This window comes from Engraulis encrasicolus, chromosome 6 (genome assembly GCF_034702125.1).
Source record: "Engraulis encrasicolus isolate BLACKSEA-1 chromosome 6, IST_EnEncr_1.0, whole genome shotgun sequence".
Classification (NCBI taxonomy): domain Eukaryota; kingdom Metazoa; phylum Chordata; class Actinopteri; order Clupeiformes; family Engraulidae; genus Engraulis; species Engraulis encrasicolus.
This window is the reverse complement of record NC_085862.1, coordinates 25,108,929-25,128,461: the sequence shown is the minus strand read 5'-3', so window position 1 is coordinate 25,128,461 and position 19,533 is coordinate 25,108,929. Positions and strand designations below refer to the sequence as shown.

General features: G+C 44.7%; 1 protein-coding gene and 1 long non-coding RNA gene across 2 annotated transcripts in view; both read left to right on the top strand.

Annotated features, from left to right (window-relative positions):
- LOC134451532 (sushi, von Willebrand factor type A, EGF and pentraxin domain-containing protein 1-like) overlaps positions 1-14,202 on the top strand; it is a 48,502-nt gene extending 34,300 nt beyond the window's left edge. The window contains exons 22-31 of the mRNA XM_063202038.1: positions 6,712-6,900; positions 7,783-7,971; positions 8,300-8,488; positions 8,644-8,832; positions 11,107-11,295; positions 11,731-11,919; positions 12,028-12,213; positions 13,125-13,313; positions 13,581-13,700; positions 14,059-14,202. Coding sequence (XP_063058108.1) covers positions 6,712-6,900; positions 7,783-7,971; positions 8,300-8,488; positions 8,644-8,832; positions 11,107-11,295; positions 11,731-11,919; positions 12,028-12,213; positions 13,125-13,313; positions 13,581-13,700; positions 14,059-14,147 — 1,718 coding nt within the window. The 3' untranslated portion in view covers positions 14,148-14,202. The remainder of the gene's footprint in view (positions 1-6,711; positions 6,901-7,782; positions 7,972-8,299; positions 8,489-8,643; positions 8,833-11,106; positions 11,296-11,730; positions 11,920-12,027; positions 12,214-13,124; positions 13,314-13,580; positions 13,701-14,058) is intronic.
- Positions 1,829-5,431, top strand: LOC134450953 (uncharacterized). Its single transcript, XR_010035174.1, has 3 exons — positions 1,829-1,960; positions 2,203-2,313; positions 4,611-5,431. It is a non-coding gene; the product is annotated as an uncharacterized LOC134450953 (long non-coding RNA).
- Positions 14,203-19,533: the final 5,331 nt, after the last annotated feature.

Below are 19,533 nucleotides of genomic sequence, written 5' to 3'. Positions count from 1 at the left end.
CTCTTTGGTAATAATGACGATGGCAGGCAAAGATGTGTAAAATGAAACGTCACCTTCAGCCTTTTCACAATATGCCACCTTGCTCCCTCCAGAGCTGTAGAGAAAGAGTTGTCCTGAAGCCGTTGACGGCCGCGGACGAGCATGGCTGCTCTACATCCGGGGTTTCGCCGTCACTTCATTTTGCTCAAAGGGTCCTGTGCAGCAACGGGGACGCCATTGAGTGTCGTTGGCGTGTCGACCACTTCCCAGGTAAGTTGATATAATAGGGAGATTAATCAAAGTTGTCTGTCTTTGTCAGCGTAAGCTATCACAAGTACAGTCTCTGAGGATGTAATTTTGCCAGTTTGGGTAATATAAAATCACAATGGTAATGTGAAAAACCGTTAATCGTGTGGTAATAGCTAGCGTTTTCAACACGGCGCTTCTGGTTCAACTTTGGATTTGACGTGTTCGCAAAACATCGATGCTACCTTTCAATCTATATTTTAAACGATGACATGTCACATATTTTATAAGATACCGTCCTGTTGTCTTCTGTCAATATCCATACAGTCGTTGTGTTTGATTTCAGAGCTATTTGCTTATCGGTCATTTATAAATAGCTAATGTTTCTAAGCTAGCTGGAAGCTAATGTCAACAAGTTAGTTGATACACGGAGATCTTTATGCTATCTAACTAGATCCAATAATGGACTACGAGGCATTCAAATGCTGATGTTCATGGCTTCAGGTATTACTTAAGTAGAACTTGGGATTTTTGTGTCATTGAGTGTCTACTGTGTCGTGTGTCGAGTCGACACAGGCTATCACAAGTACAGTCTCCGAGGATGTCATTTGTTGTTTTTGGGTAGTATACAATGGTGATGTTACCTGCTCATTTCTTGTTAAGCTGATATTAAGCTTACTTTACTCGTGTATCTTTACGATAGCTAGATTCACAATGAACTGCGAGGCATTGAAATGGTGATGTTCATGTTGTCATTTTTCTGTTCGGATCTAGGTTCTAGCAGATTGTTGGTGGAGACCGCTACAGCAGGCTGGTGCAGACTGGTGGTGTTGGTGGGGACCGCTACAGCCATCGGAAGGGATTTGGCAGGAGGTGGAGCCTTCTTTGCTTGACTTTTACTGCCAAGGTAGCTTTTTCCCTTCCCATGGTTCTTCCCTTTCATTATTGATGCATTTACCTGCAATCCTGAGCCTCAACCTGGTGTATTTGGTGATCACTCTCCTCTTGACATCATGGCAGGATGGAAGGTTTGATTTCACAGTCATGGCCTCTTCCACTAGTTCACTGACTGAGCACTCCATTAGGGCTTCTGATGTCCTGGCCCGGAACAGCTGCTCAACGTGCTGCAGTAAAGAGAATACATCCGCAGATGGCTGGTGAAGTGCGCCCTCTCTGTACTCCTTCATCTGCAGCAGTGTGGCGTTGTCCGGTACAGCGTCGTCACTGTTCCTTAAAGGGTCAGTTTGGTCAATTTCAACATGCAGCTGTATTGCTCACGCTACCCTTGACTTGTCAGTACCTGGTGATGCCACATTTTTCGGCTCAGCCCTTTCCGAGATATGAGCAATTCTAATGGGGGCAGCGTTTGTTTACATTTTTAAAAAATGAAACATAGGCCAACTCCAAATATTTTCCCAAAAGGTACTGCTGTTTGCTAGTTGTCTGCTGATGTTTTATAACCTTTTGGATGTTTTTGGGAATAAAATGTTTTTTTTGAAATGTAAACAAAGAGCTGCCCCCATTACAATGACCAGGATCTCGGAAACGGCTGAAGAAGAAAAAAAAAAATCTCAGGCACTGACAAGTCCAGGGTAGTGTGAGCATTACAGCTGCATGTTGAAATTGACCAAACTGTCCCTTTAAGGCAGGCTTACAGGCCGAACACAAAGAGCCGCCTAGTACACCCTTGATGACGTATCCGGCCAGATGGTATAGCACACAGGACTCCGCTTTTGTGAGTGCATTTGGTGGATGGGTGGCTGGTGGTGGTGGTGGTGTGTCTACCAAGTGCTAGAATCATAGCTGTCATCTGTTGTAATTATTCACTTGGTCATAATGATACCACAGATTCATTGAAAATCACTTCTTTCAATCAGCAGTAACTGGCTGTGAAATATTTAACCGTCCAGATCCAGTTCAACATTTGACTAATATCACTGTTTTTGTCTTTTGTATTCCCATTGAGTTGTGTTACAGGTGGAAATGATTCTGCTCCTACTGCATGAGACTGCTGCTGTTGATGGGGAAGTGCTTTTGCCAGAAATGGCTTAGTTGCAGGTGGTGGCTTTCTTGAGTTGCACTGATAAGGTAACCTAACTAACCTTTTGAGGACCCTTACAGTAAGTAATATTATATCTGTGTCTAACATTTTGTATTTCCGGTGATTGAGGTCTTTAGCTGCAAAATGTATAAAACTTTGGTCAGACTAGTAGGGCCAGATATATGTGCACAGCAACATAGTTGTCTTTTTTTTGTTTCTATACGCCATCCCAATGGAATTCAAATGAAACTACGGTAACAAGAGAATAAAAGTGCCTTTCAAAACATTCAAGGATCAGAGAGAAGTAATAATAAAACGAAGACACATTAACACATTTTTAACAAAAATAAAACGGTAGTTAAAAAGTCCTAAGGAATAGGCTAACTGAAACAAATGAGTTCTTAGTCTGCATTTGAACTTGGGTAATAAGTCAGGGGGCAGTGCATTCCAGAGCTGAGGAGCAGAGCAACTGAAAAGCTCTATTCCCCATGGTACTGAGATGGGCAGAGGGACAGAGAGGAGGATGGTCGAGGACAAACCGAGGTAGCGAGAGGGAATGGCAAGGCAAGATTGTTGCAAGATTGTGAATGGCCTGGAAGGTGTGCAGGACAGGAGTATTTTAAGAAGCACAGGGTATTGAGCACTCAGAGACATAGCCAAGGTAAGAATGGAAGACGCCGAACAACCATTCAACAAGTTAATTGAGTCAAGACTGGGTCAAGAAATACCAGAGGACAGTTTTCAAAGGTATGGACTAGTGAAAGTGACTGTTGACAGACAGGGTGTCAAGACAATGGTATTTGTGTCGTATTCGTGGGTAAGCGGTTAGGGTGTCAGACTTGTAGCCCAAAGGATGCTGGTTCGACTCCGACCCGCCAGGTTGGTGCGGGGAGTAATTAACCAGTGCTCTCCCCCATCCTCCTCCCTGACTGAGGTACCCTGATCATGGTACCGTCCCGCCACACTGCGCCATTGGGGACTGCCCCCTTGCATGGATGAGGCAGAAATGCAATTTTCTAGTGTGCAGTGTTCACTTGAATTTTGTGGAGTACTGTGTCACAGTGAATTTAAATGTATTACTTTAATAAATGTTAATGACAAGTAGGAATGGGCAGCATAGTTGCAATGCCTAGTCTTGCCACCCTTGTAAGATCAGATAACTAACTTTTAGTGTCTGTTTTCACCCTTGTAAGATCAGATAACTAACTTTTAGTGTCTGTTTTCACAGAAATTTGTCTAGCGTGACACTTCTCCACAATCCACATGTAAACAGGCATTTAAAAACAATATGGCCATTGGTCTTGTCCTCTAGGTCCTCTAGGCCCAAGCTGTTAGGGCAGCACAGTACAATAAATTAAGTTGCCAAAAAAAAAACTTAAAATATTCCTCTGTGGTATTAAAAAAAATATGCTTTCCATGTAGATGTGTGCGTTCTACTGTTCTCCACTTCTGTGAAGCAATACTATAGGATGAGGGTGAAAATGGTGTTTATATATTTTTTTTTTCAGCAGCAAGACATTCTAAAATTTCTTCCAGAAGGGAGGAACGCTAATTATTGGTTTAGCAAAGGGTCCAGAGCAATCTTGTCCGCCATTCTTGCTGTGTGATCCATTTAACTTTCCAATAAATGTCCCTCCAGGGTGTGGCCTACCATTTTGGCACTGTACCTTTTAAACAAAGTCTTGGGTAGGCTGTGGCATTCCAACAAATATAAATTGGTTCTAATTGGCCCAAAATGTGCTTAGGAAATATCCCTATGCCATTATATCTCCTGCATGAAACGTTGATGTAAGGCAGAGTCCATCTTTTCATGTTGTTATCGACAAAATTCTGTCAATTCCACCTGAGAGTGTAGATGTAGATATCAAGACTCATCAGACTAGGCAACATTTTTCCGATCTTTTAGTGTCGTTTATGGTGAGCCAGTCGAAATTGTTGCCTCATTTTCCTGTTCTTGGCTGACAGGAGTGGCACCAAATGTGTTTTTCTGCTGCTGTAACCCATTTGCCTCAAGATGTGCTGTGTAATCAGGGATTCTCTTATGCATACCTTTGTTGTACTGAGTGGTTATTTGACTTAATGTTGCCTTTGTATCAGCTCCAACCAGTCTGGCTATTCTCCTCTGCCATCAACAAGACATTTTTGCCCACAGAATCGCTGCTCACTGTATCCCCCCCCCTTACCATTGTTTGTTAACCCCAGAGATGGTTATGTGTGAATATCCCAGCAGATCAGTCTTTTCTGAAATATTCAAATCAATCCCTTTCAGCACCAACAGCCATGCCATGTATATAAATAAATCTCTCTCTTTTTTCTTCTCCTGTCTGCTCCTCTCTGGTCATAGGTTGATGCTTTCAATGCATTGGAAGTTCCAGCATGTTCCAGTGAATTCCAATTCTTCATGCATTATTGATTTCACACACACACACACACACACACACACACACACACACACACACACACACACACACGTCTTGTCATGTACACAGACATGCCGTTTTATTCATAGTTATTTTGTTTGGGCTGTTTATGTTTCTATTTGGAGTATTTTTTTTATTTCAAATAAAAGATTGAACCATTCAAGCACAGGTTGTACAGCTGTGGGTTATTTACTTCATGTTCATTGCATCATGTTCATGTTCATTTGCATCCTGCATTGAGTGGTTTGACAGGTCTGATGATGACCAGCATCATAAAGGCTGAAATTAACAAATGCTATATTACTGTAGGCCTACAACTGGGACATGCTGGGTTTATGTATTTATCTTTTTATGTATTGGAAGTATTTTATCCATTAAAATATCCTACTGCAAATCTGCTGAATCCAAAACAAATAGACATTATCAAGGGCTACGGACAATTAGCATCTCAATGGTAAGTAATGGAGCTTCCTAGCTAAGATGACGTTTCCCTCCCAAAGTGTAACTGCAATGATATTACCGTATTACGGTACTGACACTTCAATGTTTTTATATGACAATGAAGGCCATAAAATGGCCTACAAAAAACAAAACGAACTCGTTCTTTTGGGGGCGGCATAATCTGATATAATTACCGTTAAAGGACGCTCTCGCTCAATGAAATGTATTGACAGCTCCCGGTGTATAGGACCCTTCTGCGGTGGGCGTAGACTACGCAAACCACGTGACCACTCGTCGGCAAAGATCAAAGGAGGCTCCAACTCTTTTCTCTACAGCTCTGGCTCCCTCCACTTGTGCTTGTGGCCTTGCTCCGCCTCCTTGCCCCTCCTCCGTGGAGAAAACGATAAAGTTTTCCAACTGTCAGCCTAGCCTCCACACCACAACAACTTTTGAGGGACTGTTTTTCATTCACCATCCCAATTGCAAATGAGAAAATGACTTTACAATTGAGCTTTTGAAAGATATTGAAATATACTCATGAACGGCCATCCGGGTACTTTGCTCCTAAATGTGCGTTACGCCCCTTTATGGGTGAAAACAAACCGAATGCCTCATCTACTTACATGCTACATCGGTTACTCTAAATGAACACAGTACACGCTTCAGTCACGGCTGTTTTGCAATATTATATTAACAGCCGGCAACAAAACACGCTTTCGGCATGTTGCGCGTGAACAACGCTTGTCTACAGGTCCTTATCTTTCGTTTACTAAACCTCAACACCACCAATTGACTTGCATTGCCTGTTTTCCCCCAATATAATGATGTTGTCAGTGATGTCATCATGACATATTACTTCCTGGTATGAGGAAACAAGCACAAGTGGAGGAGGCAAGGTCGCGTATTGTAACGCACACAACGTAATACCAGGTGCCGCCATCTTTGTATGTGGCTATGTTTATCACAGTATCAGCCAAGATGTTCTCCAGTAGCGGTAGGCAAAGCAACATCTAGTGTCCAATATTTATGTACACAAGGTACGCCACCATACGTACTTCATGACAGTTCATGTTAGGAGCAAAGTGGCTTGACATTAACTTTTCTACTCACCGACCACTGTGGCTAGTGTTTTTCCTGAGTCACTAGTCATTCAGCTATTCTATTAGCCACAAATTTGATATTATATTTTTTCTTCATGGCGATACTGTACACCTAACTTCAGAAGATAAGTTGGTAAAGCAAGAAGATGAGTGCATAACTTTCTTCTGTACATGGAAATAAATCAAACAAATAGAAACAGAGTAACTGAGATTTTTCTTTAACTTAAATACAAACACTTGATACACAAGGGGCAAAATAGAAGATCAAATTAGATAGTGACACTGAAATTGTTACTAGCCACAGCCAAGTTTTAACAGCGTGCCAGTGTCAAGCCCTGGTCATTACATACTGGGTGAATGATGTTAACAAACAGCTGCTTTTTTAACCTTTTGCTCTCATGGTTGGTTTTTCCTTGCCTTAAGACAGTATTCATTGCACTCCCCACAGTTGCCCTTTTTCAAATTCACTTTTTCATACATTCAGTTGTGGAGTGTCCTGAGGTGTCTGCTGCCCTCAGTGGAGGAAGTGTGAACTGCAGCCACCCCATAGCCCCCCACAGCTTCACCTCCACCTGTGAGTTCAGCTGTGATGAGGGCTTCGTGCTCCAGGGAGCTCACAGGATTCAGTGTGACCCCACAGGACAGTGGACTGACTCTGAACCCACCTGCACAGGTAACCAGAACACTGAGAGGTCTCTTTTGGTGGTTATGTCCATGTAGCTATAGGATGATATTAGAGGGAAGGCATCTTTTGTAAATTGAACAAATGGGCTCTTAATGATTAGAGAAGTCATGGCTTGAGGACATTATTATCATCTTATTATATGGTGTGACGTCATCGGTCGAATGCTCCATTCATTTCAATGGGGCTCCCCAACGTTCGCACGTCTGTTATTTTTCGATAACGGACGGGTTGGTCTATAACAGACCGCTGTCAATCGCAACAAGACTTTTCACTGCTAAAGTAACTTTTCAACAAGACTCTCTAATCAGCTGCTGTGATAGACAACACCTGTTGTCCTGGCTACCTAGCTGTTGCCTAGCGGCAGAGAGAGTAGAGAGCGGTGTTCCACAACGGGTTTTGTTTTGCGCAGCAACAATCTTTTGACATTAAAAACTATAATAGACATTAAATAGGCCTAAAGAAATGTCCCCGCCATGTGTGAATCATTTGAGTATATCCATATAATAAGCGGGTTAACGTTCGGTGAGTCGGTCGCTTTGTGGAATAGCAGCACCTCAGAGAGAACAAGACCCCTCCGCCTCGCGTCGGGGTCTAAGATTCTCTCTGTCGTGCTGCTATTCCACGGTAGCGACTTTCTCGCCGAACGTTAACCCTTACGTAACAGTCACATAACTAATGTCTCTCAGTAAGTTCTCTGCCACACAGTAAACGTTTGAGTTGAGCTAGCTAACAGAGCTAACTCTTTCAAAGAACGTTATTGTTGTTATGAATAGACACTAAGCCATACTATCACCTACTATCCACACTATCACCAAGTATGTGGTAGCTAGTAGTATTATTAACTGATGTTTTTCATCACATGAACCACAGTTGTGGAGTGTCCTGCAGAGCCTAATGCCCCCAGAGGAGGAATTGTGAACTGCAGAGACCCCATAGCCCCCCACAGCTTCACCTCCAGCTGTGAGTTCAGCTGTGATGAGGGCTTCATGCTCCAGGGAGCTCACAGGATACAGTGTGGCCCCACAGGACAGTGGACCCATCCAGCAGCCAACTGCAAAGGTACCGTAGGCCTGAAGTACAGTTGTTGGTGTTCAGTACAAATGTGTGAGAGCATTATGTGGAATAGAATGAGTATATACATCAAAGTTATTTAATGATGGGGGCCCGGTGGCTCAAATGACCCAATATGCTGTATACCATTACACCTGTGACCCAGGTTTGATTACAGCCCGAGGTCCTTTGCCAACCCTTCCCCATCTCTATCTCCCCACTTGTTTCCTGTCACACTCTCATACTTTCCTATCTCAAATAAAGGTATAAAAGCCCCCCAAAAAATGTAAAACAGTTACTGAATGATGAATTGATGTATTCACTGTTCCACCTGCAGTTGTGGAGTGTCCTGCAGAGCCTAATGCCCCCAGTGGAGGAAGTGTGAACTGCAGCCACCCCATAGCCCCCCACAGCTTCACCTCCACCTGTGAGTTCAGCTGTGATGAGGGCTTTGTGCTCCAGGGAGCTCACAGGATACAGTGTGGCCCCACAGGACAGTGGACTGACTCTCAACCCACATGCAAAGGTACAGTAGGCCTGCAAGCACTAGTGTTAGTGTTCAGTACAGATGTGTGAGAACATTATGTGGAGTAGTGCGCACATTTTAAAGTCACAATAGAATGACCACAGACAGAAAAGCTACTCAATAAGGAATTGATGTATTCACTGCTTAACCTGCAGCTTTAGAGTGTCCTGAGGTGTCTTCTGCCCCCAGTGGAGGAAGTGTGAACTGCAGCCACCCCATAGCCCCCCACAGCTTCACCTCCACCTGTGAGTTCAGCTGTGATGAGGGCTTCGTGCTCCAGGGAGCTCATAGGATACAGTGTGACCCCACAGGACAGTGGACTGACTCTCAACCCACCTGCACAGGTAACCAGGACACTATGATGTCGGTTTCGGTCTGTTTTAACCAAAGTGACCAACAATCCAGGACGTAATCATAGCCCACAACAAAGGTGCACAGAAAATGCACAGAAAAATGAGTGCAGATGCCAAGTAAGGTTAGGTTTTCTAGTACATTAGCACAGGTTCAAGTAGAGTATCACACGCACAACAGTCATGAAGAGAAGAGTCTTTACCTGCTTCTTGAAGGTTGAGAGAGATGTACCTAGTCTTGCTGCCTCTGGGAGTTTATTCCACCACAGAGGGACAATTGCAGAGAACAATCTTGACTGGGATCGCTTAGAGCGACCAGGCAGCATGGCCAGATGGTTTGTGTTGGAGGAGCGTACCTCTCTGGCAGGAACATACAGTCTTAGTATGTCCTTCAGATAAGCTGGGGCTGTTCCTGAGGTGGTTCTGTAGGCAAGGGTCAAGGCCTTGTGCTTCATCCGGGCAGCCAGCGGTAGCACGTTCAACTTGATAAATGGAGGAGTAACATGGGCCCCTTTGGGTTGAGTGAATATACCAACCATGACACCGTGTTCTGGACCATCTGCAGTGGCTATATTGCACAAGCAGGTAGACCTACCAGGAGGGAGTTTCACTAGTCCAGGCGGGAGATAACCATGGCCTGAACCAGGCAATTGCTGCAATATGGTTGGAGATTGACAGCTGGTCATCAATCATGAGGCCTAGGTTTTTGGTGACTTTGCTTGAGGCCATAGTAACAGAGCCCATCTTAAGGTTGATGTTGTGACAAATTGACTCTTTAACTGGGATCAGCAGGAGCTCTGTCTTGAACATGTTCAACTGTAGTTGGTTTCCTTCATCCATATTGACAGGCCGGTGAGGTAGGCCGAGATGCGTCCCGAAACTGGGGTTATCTGACTGGAACAACAAGAATAGCTGGGTGTCATCAGCATAGCAGTGATAGGAGAACCCATGTGTTAAAATGGCATGTCCAAGAAAGGTAGTGTACATTGTGAACAGAGGGGGCACAGCATTGATCCTTGGGGAACGCCTGTGGTGAGGGTGTGATTTGTATTCCGTATTCCTTGCCATAATACATTGAAGGAGCGTCCAGAGTGGTAGGAGTTGAACCAGGCTTGGACAGCCCCAGTGATCCTCAAGGTTGTGAGTATCCTAAGGAGTATCTTGTGGTTGACTGTATCAAATTGCTAACGTCATAACAGTCACATAACTAATTTCTCTCTCTTAGTAAGTTCTCTTCTTTGGTCATGCCATACAGGAATCCTTAGGGTTAAGCTAGGCCTAACTCTTTCAAATTACTTTATTGTTGATATGAGTAGACACTAAGCAATACCAACCATACTTTTCACAAAGTATGTGGTAGCTAACAGTATTTTGCAGTATTTGCATTATTAACTGATGAGGGTTTTTTTAATCACATCAACCGCAGCTGTGGAGTGTCTTGAGGTGTCTGCTTCCCCCAGTGGAGGAAGTGTGAACTGCAGCCACCCCATAGCCCCCCACAGCTTCACCTCCACCTGTGAGTTCAGCTGTGATGAGGGCTTCGTGCTCCAGGGAGCTCACAGGATACAGTGTGACCCCACAGGACAGTGGACTGACTCTCAACCCACATGCAAAGGTACAGTAGGCCTGCAAGCACTAGTGTTGGTGTTCGGTACAGATGTGTGAGAACATTATGTGGAGTAGTGCACACATTTTAAAGTCACAATAGAATGACCACAGAGAGAAAAGCTACTCAATAAGGAATTGATGTATTCACTGCTCAACCTGCAGCTCTAGAGTGTCCTGAGGTGTCTTCTGCCCCCAGTGGAGGAAGTGTGAACTGCAGCCACCCCATAGCCCCCCACAGCTTCACCTCCAGCTGTGAGTTCAGCTGTGATGAGGGCTTCGTGCTCCAGGGAGCTCACAGGATACAATGTGACCCCACATGACAGTGGACTGACTCAGTGCCCACCTGCAAAGGTACAATAGGCCTGAAGTACTGGTGTTGGTGTTCAGTACACATTTGTGAGAGCATTATATGGAATGAGCATATACATCAAAGTTATTCAATGATGGGGGCATGGTGGCTCAAATAAGCTAAGACTCTGTATACCATTACACCTGTGACCCCGGTTTGATTACAGCCCAAGGTCCTTTGCCAACCCTTCCCCATCTCTCTCTCCTCACTCATTTCCTGTCACACTCTCATACTATGCTAACTCAAATAAAGGTATAAAAGCCCAAAAAATTACTCAATGAGGATTTATGTATTCACTGCTCAACCTGCAGCGTTGGAGTGTCCTGAGGTGTCTGCTGCCCCCAGTGGAGGAAGTGTGAACTGCAGCCACCCCATAGACCCCCACAGCTTCACCTCCACTTGTGAGTTCAGCTGTGATGAGGGCTTCATGCTCCAGGGAGCTCACAGGATACAGTGTGGCCCCACAGGACAGTGGACTGACTCTCAACCCACATGCAAAGGTACATTTCCACATTGGCTGCAATGGCCATTGTAATAACACTGATTACAGTAAAACATCACTTTGTTGCCGCACCATGCCAGATTTGATAGTTGTTTAATAAATGTTTTAATAAGAAATTACATCAATTAAGTTGATGTTTTTGTCTAAAATTGCTTTTGGTTATCACATGGTATTGGTTACGGTCTGGAAGAATGCAGGGTTTTGTGTCTTCCTCTAAGGCATTTCAGCCATGCTTACACATATGTAATTAAAGGCACAGCAAGCATATTCATGCCTAAAGATTGGAGGCGGCTATGAGAGGGCAAGTGGAATAAACACTATATCTACACATTTAAAAATAATTATAATCAGTACACAGCAATCATACTGAGCATCACATGTATTGGATTTGCGTGAAACGCTCTTCCTATCCTAACTATACCTATTCATTCAGCTGTGGAGTGTCCTGAGGTGTCTGCTGCCCCAAGTGGAGGAAGTGTGAATTGCAGCCACCCCATAGCCCCCCACAGCTTCACCTCGACCTGTGAGTTCAGCTGTGATGAGGGCTTCGTGCTCCAGGGAGCTCACAGGATACAGTGTGATACCACAGGACAGTGGACCCATCCAGAACCCACATGCAAAGGTACATTCCTCTATTTTCCCAGGGTGAACAAATCAAGCATGAAAACATACATTGATCCAACCATATAAAGTAAAATGATCATATATATGTATTTTTTTCCTTTCGCAGCTGTAGAGTGTGCGGGTTTAATAGCCATTCCTCTTGGCAAGCTGAATTGCCTGGACCCCTTGGAAAAGTTCAGCTACACCTCCACCTGCTGGTCAGAATGTGACAGTGGCTACGTCCTGCAGGGAAGCAACTCCACATATTGCTCTGCCCATGGCCAGTGGACCAATGCCCTTCCTGTGTGCCAAGGTAATAATGGCAAAGGCAGTTATGGCAAGATGCTATACATAGCTTTCCCGTTTACAAAATTCGTATTGTGAGGATGTTCAAGGTGTTAAGCCACCACCCATGTGAGTGCATTTTTTGAGAGACTGCAGTTTACGACAATCAGAGGTTGAGGAGTGCACAGCCAGGGTCACGCAGCCAGGGATTGTTTACAAAAGGGAAACCCATGTATGGGGCACTTAAGTCACGCCCTTGCGGACCATGGGGCCTTAACTCGCAACATTTGTTGAATGGAAGTGATCGGGGCGAGTCAAGCTGAATCCTGATTCCATTTGAGACATGCTCTGGATTGGATTTCACATATGATAGCAGCAAATTTTAAAGATTTGGATTGGCGTCGTATTTACTCAGGAAATACATTTTATTTTAGTTTTTGTACGAAAATAGGTAATAGACTACAACGTGCGTCTCACATATGTGATGTGAACCAAGGCTGAAGGCACGTAGCCAGCTATATCACAACTTCACATGTGTTTTCCAAATAATTACATATTTTTGCACTCAAACAACTCACAAATCACTTGCCAAATGAAGCCGCCAACCACACAATCGGTTATCATGAATTATGAGGTGCAGCATATGACTGATCTAGAGGGAAAGTAGAAGTGGGTCGGAAAAAAGGTTTTATCAGTCCATTGTAGACCAGTCATGTTTTTTACTTCCCAGAGGTGATTTGAAGGGGTGGAGACTTACTGCACATAGGTACCCCGTACTTCATGACAGCTAATGTCTATAGGAGCTGCTATATGTATGTAGGGGCTGACATTGTTAACCATTAATGGATGACCCTTTACCCTGAACTCTCCTTGATTCTTAGACTTTTCATTGCACGCGTCAGACCTTTTCTCATTACGGTAACTTTTCCATACATTCAGTTGTGAAGTGTCCTGAGGTATCTGCTGCCCCCAGTGGAGGAAGTGTGAACTGCAGCCACCCCATAGCCCCCCACAGCTTCACCTCCACCTGTGAGTTCAGCTGTGATGAGGGCTTCGTGCTCCAGGGAGCTCACAGGATACAGTGTGGTCCCACAGGACAGTGGACCCATCCAGCAGCCAACTGCACAGGTTGGCCGCATATTGTATAGTTTGGTTTGTAAAGACTCATCCGAGAGCGTACTCTGAAAAAACCCTCCTGCACATACTTTATCATGTCTCGTTCCTCTTATGTAAGTCGCTTTGGATAATAAAGCGAGAGAGAGAGAGAGAGAGAGAGAGAGAGAGAGAGAGAGAGAGAGAGAGAGGTGCCAATGTCTGTGTGTGGTGAGTTCTGTATGTGGTATGTGTTATGCGTGTGGTGCTCACCAGTTTGTGTTTTGTTTTTGTGTGCCCCAGAGAGGGAGGTGCCTGTGGGGGCCGCCATGCTGAAGTACACTGCTATAGGAGCGGGCTCCGCTGCCGGCCTGCTGGGGATTATAGCAGCCATACTCCTCATTAAACGCATGACCAGAAAAGGTAAGAAAGCACTCAAATGCACGCACACACACACATGCGCACATACACACACACACACACATACACATTAGGCCTACATGTAGGGTAGCTGAGGTTGTCTGCCTGAGGTTTTCCTCTTAGACTGTATGCAGTAAGAGTGTGTGAGCGCAACTCTCTCTCTCTCTCTCTCTCTCTCTCTCTCTCTCTCTCTCTTTCTCTCTCTCTCTCTCTCTGTTTCTCTCTCTCTCTCCCTCTCTCTATCTCTTCATACAGATGTGTGTGTCTGTGTCTGTGTCTCTGTCTGTGTGTCTGCAGTATCGTTGAAATGGTGCATTGTGTTAATTACATAATCCTCTCTCATTCTCTTTCCCTCCCTAAGGTAAACCTGAAGAGACATTGTGGAACACAGGTATTAATCCAGTATCGAGCACAGGTGTTAACCCAGTGTTTGAGGCTGATGAATGCTAGCAGCAACAAAAAAGGCCAACTTTTGTTTTGGTAGCACTTTATTTGATGCCGATGTCATATGCATGTCATTACAGTGTCATAATAGTGTCATGGCACAGTTATGCAGGTGTCATAAACATTATGTCCATGTCATAAACATTTTATGACTGTTGGCCTTAAGTGACAGTTAACCGAATGCCAATATCAAACGTCACGTAAGACCAACAGTCATAAAATGTTCATGACATGGACATATGTTTATGACACGTGCATAACAGTGCCATGACACTGTTATGACACTGTAATGACATGCATATGACACCGGCGTCAAGTGTTACCGATGTTTTTTTTTCATGTGAAATGTGAATTGTGTTGACATTTTTGTAATGTAAGAAAAAGAAGTGCCATTGGAATTGTGGTGACTAAAGAAGTGCCATTGTAAAACATAGTTTGTGGTGACAGACATATTAACTTTGTCACTAGATTGTATATTATAAATAAAATTCATGAAATTCAAATTAATATGGAGACTGGCCTGATATATAAATAAACCAACATAAAGAGATTTATTTGCTCCTCACATAAACATAAACTTTTCTCTAGACTGTCATGAATAAGGATTAACACATCCTCATTCATGACAGTCTAGAGAAACGGTTATGTATATAAAATTATCTAGTGATAAACACTAGGTCATTCAAAATGTTTCATTTTCATTGTTGGCCTATAGGCCCTATAGGCTATAGGCCCATAGAGCAGTGCAAAGTCGGGAGCATGCACGCTGGGCAAACCTGCTGGGAGGTCGGTCGCACACCCATGGATCCTCTCGGCTCTCGCCTCGCACTGGGCACGGACGGGACGGGATGGGAGGGGAGGGCATGCTGCCTCTGGGCACAGTGCCCGGTGACACCTGCTCCTGCACTGCCGTTCCCTCTCACCCACAAGACCCGACCATGGGGTGCGTCGGGTCCACAAAGGCAAGAGCCAGGCATTTGTCTTCAGAGCTTTTGACAGGCAGGCGAGCCAGGTCGCTCAGTGTAAGGGGTATTATTCGAATATTTCCTGTAGCTCTGATGGAAGTAAACTGTTTTCATGACAATATGCAAGTAGAAACATACGCATGTGTAGCCAACCTGCTCTTAAAAATCTGCCATTGGAAATGAAATGATGTCTGATTGTCTGAATGAGTTTCTAAATTGGTATGTTGGTAAGATTTAAAAAGGCGATAAAAAACATTTATGTTACACTGCTAGCCTGCCCAGCTGAAAATGAAACTATGGTCGCTTACTTCACCATGTTCACTTTTCATTCTTTTCTTTAAAAGATTTTTTGGTCGTTTACGACTTTATTGACGATAGGACCGTACGAGAGGTGGACAGGGAGTGAATGGGGAGACGACCCGGGCTGGGACTCGAATCCGTGTCGCCCGCATGGCAAATGAGTGTCCTACCGGTTGGCCACTGCAGCGTCGATCATTTTTCATTCTGAGAGTAGCATAGGCTGCATCAGTTCATTCAATTCGTCTCTCTTATATTGCTTTTTTTGACTATGTCGTGGTTCAATTCTTGGATACCTTATTAGGTATTTACACGGCCCAACACGAGCACAGCCATTCTTCCAATAAAACCCTGTACAGCAGAGCGTTTATAACAAAAGCGCGCGCATCTGCTCGCTCGCCGGCACCGCGTGACGCCAATTATCCCGGTTAAGAGACCAGAGGGTTTGCGGTCCAAACCTGGCGCGAGCGGCGCAATAAATAACCATATCAGCTGACGGGACGCCACTTGGCTGCCGTCAGAATAATAACGAGCCCATCGGCGCCCGCTGTGACCGTATGATATCCCGGTTGATTATTTTTCCTTTGGCCTGCACTGCACCACAACTTATGGCGAGCCAAAAAAAAGAGCCGCTCCACGTGCCAAAAGAGCACGAGCAGGGCCGGACTGGCCATTTGCCATTGCTGGCATTTCCCGATGGGCCCCGCACCCTTGGGGCCCCCTATTTTCAGAAATGTAAAAAAATAAATGCAGGGCCCACCGGTGAGTCAGCTCTTATGAGGGGCCCCTTTAAGCCGAAAGTGCCCGGGCCCTATTTCTCCCCGAGTCCAGCCCTGAGCACATGAGGAGCAGCCATCCTGACAGCAGTTGCACGTGCTGCTGCGTAATGGAACTCTCAAGTTTTTTTTGTTTTAACTTTGATCGCTCACCTGGATGCAGGAGAATTCCTGAGTAGCCTACTGTACTTACCAAAAACCAAACCATCCGTCTTCACTATAGCCTGCCAGTGTGTGTGTGTGTGTGTGTGTGTGTGTGTGTGTGTGTGTGTGTGTGTGTGTGCGTGTGTGTGTGTGTGTGTGTGTGTGTGTGTGTGTCTGTGTGTGTGTGTCTGTGTGTGTGTGTGTGTGTGTGTGTGTGTGTGTGTGTGTGTGTGTGTGTGTGTGTGTGTGTGTGTGTGTGTGTGTGTGTGTGTGAGCGGGTGTGTGAGTGACAGTGAAGGTAATATCACCTTGCTCAATATTTTAATTTACTGTATTAGTCTACGACACAGATATACCGTACCTAACGGTACCTGGCCATTCAGCTGTAGCATCAATGTGAAAGTTTAGAGGCTATAGAATATTTATTTATTCATGTACACATTTACACACACACACACACACACACACACACACACAGAAACCCACACACACCGTATGTTCACCCCTCCCCACCCCCACATAACCATAGAGATGCACACATTCACCGCACACACGTACAGTATGTGCAGTCACACACACACACACACACACACACACACACACACACACACACACACACACACACACACACACACACACACACACACACACACACACACACACACACACACACACACACACACACACACAGAGGCACACACACACGCACACACACACACACACACACACACATGCACACACACACAGAAACCCACGCACACCGTATGTTCACCCCTCCCCACCCCCACATAACCACAGAGATGCACACATTCACCGCACACACGTACAGTATGTGCAGTCACACACACACACACACACACACACACACACACACACACACACACACACACACACACACACACACACACACACACACAGGGGGAGAGATTTCTCTGATCAGCTGCCATGTGCAGGGTAGGGCTGCTGCCTGGCTGGCGGGACTGATTGACAGGCAGGTGGATTGTTCGTGGCCAGTGGCGGGAGGCGGGAGGCGGGAGGCGGTGGGTGGCATCTGCAGCTCTGATTTCAGGAGAGGGAAAGGCGATCCGGGCTGCACCACTGCATTGCCTAGCGAGGTCAGAGGGAGGACATGAAGAACACTGTGGGCCCATAGATATATATGCACTATTTAATATGCTTTTATTTATGTATTTAGTATGTCTGTTCCAAACGGACAGGGTTTTAGGTCGAACTGTTGCAATCCCACTCCCCCACCCGATATTTTCTATTGCCCCACATACATTATATATGTGACCCCACCCCTACCCCCGACTGTGGGCCCATATATGATACAGTATTTAATATGCTTTTATTTATGTATTTAGTATGTCGGACATGGTTCTATATCGACCTGTTGTATGTGACCCCTCAACCCCACCCCCACATCACCCCCAAAGTTGCACAATCGGGCGATACAAACACACCACCACCCTTTGCTCAGAGCACATACAGTACATTCCAATGGGGGGGGGGGGTTCCCCTATTCACCTATTCACCTACACATCAGTACCCCCAAACCTCCACAACCCCAAGCCAACGAGTGATCATACAACCATACCATACCATCAATCTAGCCATCCATCCACCCAGCAATACCAGCCCTTCTATGCCCAGAATGGCTGCATTCCAGTGGGTCAGTGTTCATGCTCTGACGGGGTGGGTGGTCCATAAGGAGAGCAGGGGGGAAAATCACCCTGAAAAATGTAGGTTGTAAGCCAGGTATGTAGTAGGATTGTATGGACTAGAGGAGAACTATGGAGAGGCATACCTCAAGTGAAGCTCGCTTGATGATGGGTGTGCCCAGGTGAATGTGCGTTGGTGTGTGTGTGCGTGTGTGTGTGTGTGTGTGTGTGTGTCGGATAAAAAGAGACAAGCGAAATCAGTGGGTGAGAGAGAGATGGAGATGGAGAGAAGTGTGTGGAAGAGAGAGTATTCAGTTGTGTGTAGTGTGTGCACGCACCTGCTTGTGCGTGTGTATTTGTCTGTGTGTGCATGCACATGTGTGCACCCGTGCACGTGTATGTGTGTGTCCGCACCTGCATGTGTGGGTGTGGGTGTGTATGCATGTGCCTGTGTGTGGGGGGGTGCGTCTGCGTGTTCGTGCTTGTGTGCGTGTGTGCGTGTGTGTGTTTGTGTGTGTGCGTCTGTGCGTGTGTTTGTGTGTGTGCGTCTGTGCGTGTGTGTGTGTGTGTGTGTCTGTACGTGTGTGTGTGCGTGTGCGTCTGTGTGTGTGTGTGGGTGCATGACTCCCAGTGAGATGTGCTGGGCTGATACAGCAGGCTGTGATGATGGAGTGCCCTGGCCATCCCCTGGCCTGGAGTTTATGCAGTCAGTCACCCCCACCTACCTGGAGCTCACCTACTGTACTCTACGCTTTCAAGTCATATTAGGGAATTATTATTATTTATATAAATTCATACTAATCATTGGATTTAGTTTGGTAACACTTTCTATGCCACTTGTATATATAATGGCCTTAGCCTATAAATGCTTTCATAGCTATTTTTTTACATTTTATATACAGGTTTTAGTTTTATGATTGTGTATTCCTGTGGTGTGTAAAATGTGCATACTTTTCATGCCATCCTTATATTTCTGAAATAACCACAGCATTGTACATGGAATGCCTGCAAGTCAGCCTCTATATAATTCTGAATATACGGTACAATGACTTTTTTATTTTGGTATGCTTTGTAGCAAAGACATTATAATGTCCATATTTCTTAAATAATATTAAGATGACTTTTTATTTTTACTCGCAAAAATGTATGCAAGTTATACTTCTCCAATGAATACATTTTTGGTGGCAACTGATGTTGAATAGCCTAGTATGCAATGAATGAAGATTTCCGTAATGTTTTAAACACAAGATATTGCATTACATTAGAGTAAATCATGTCATAAGACTGTACTGAAATCAAGACATTTAGTTGTGTATATTTTTATTTTTATAGCTTTTTTGTCTTTGGGAGTGAGCAACTGAATCAGTGCATTTGTTGTAGAAAAGGTGAGAGTGCAGCTTTTCCACAAAAAATATTTATATTCATATATTTGTACACGTAAATGATTCCAGTACTATCATAATTATAATTGTTTCAGTTTTTCACAACTCAAAAAACACACTTTGTGTAAATAATTAAAACAATTCATATTTTGCAGAGATATATATGT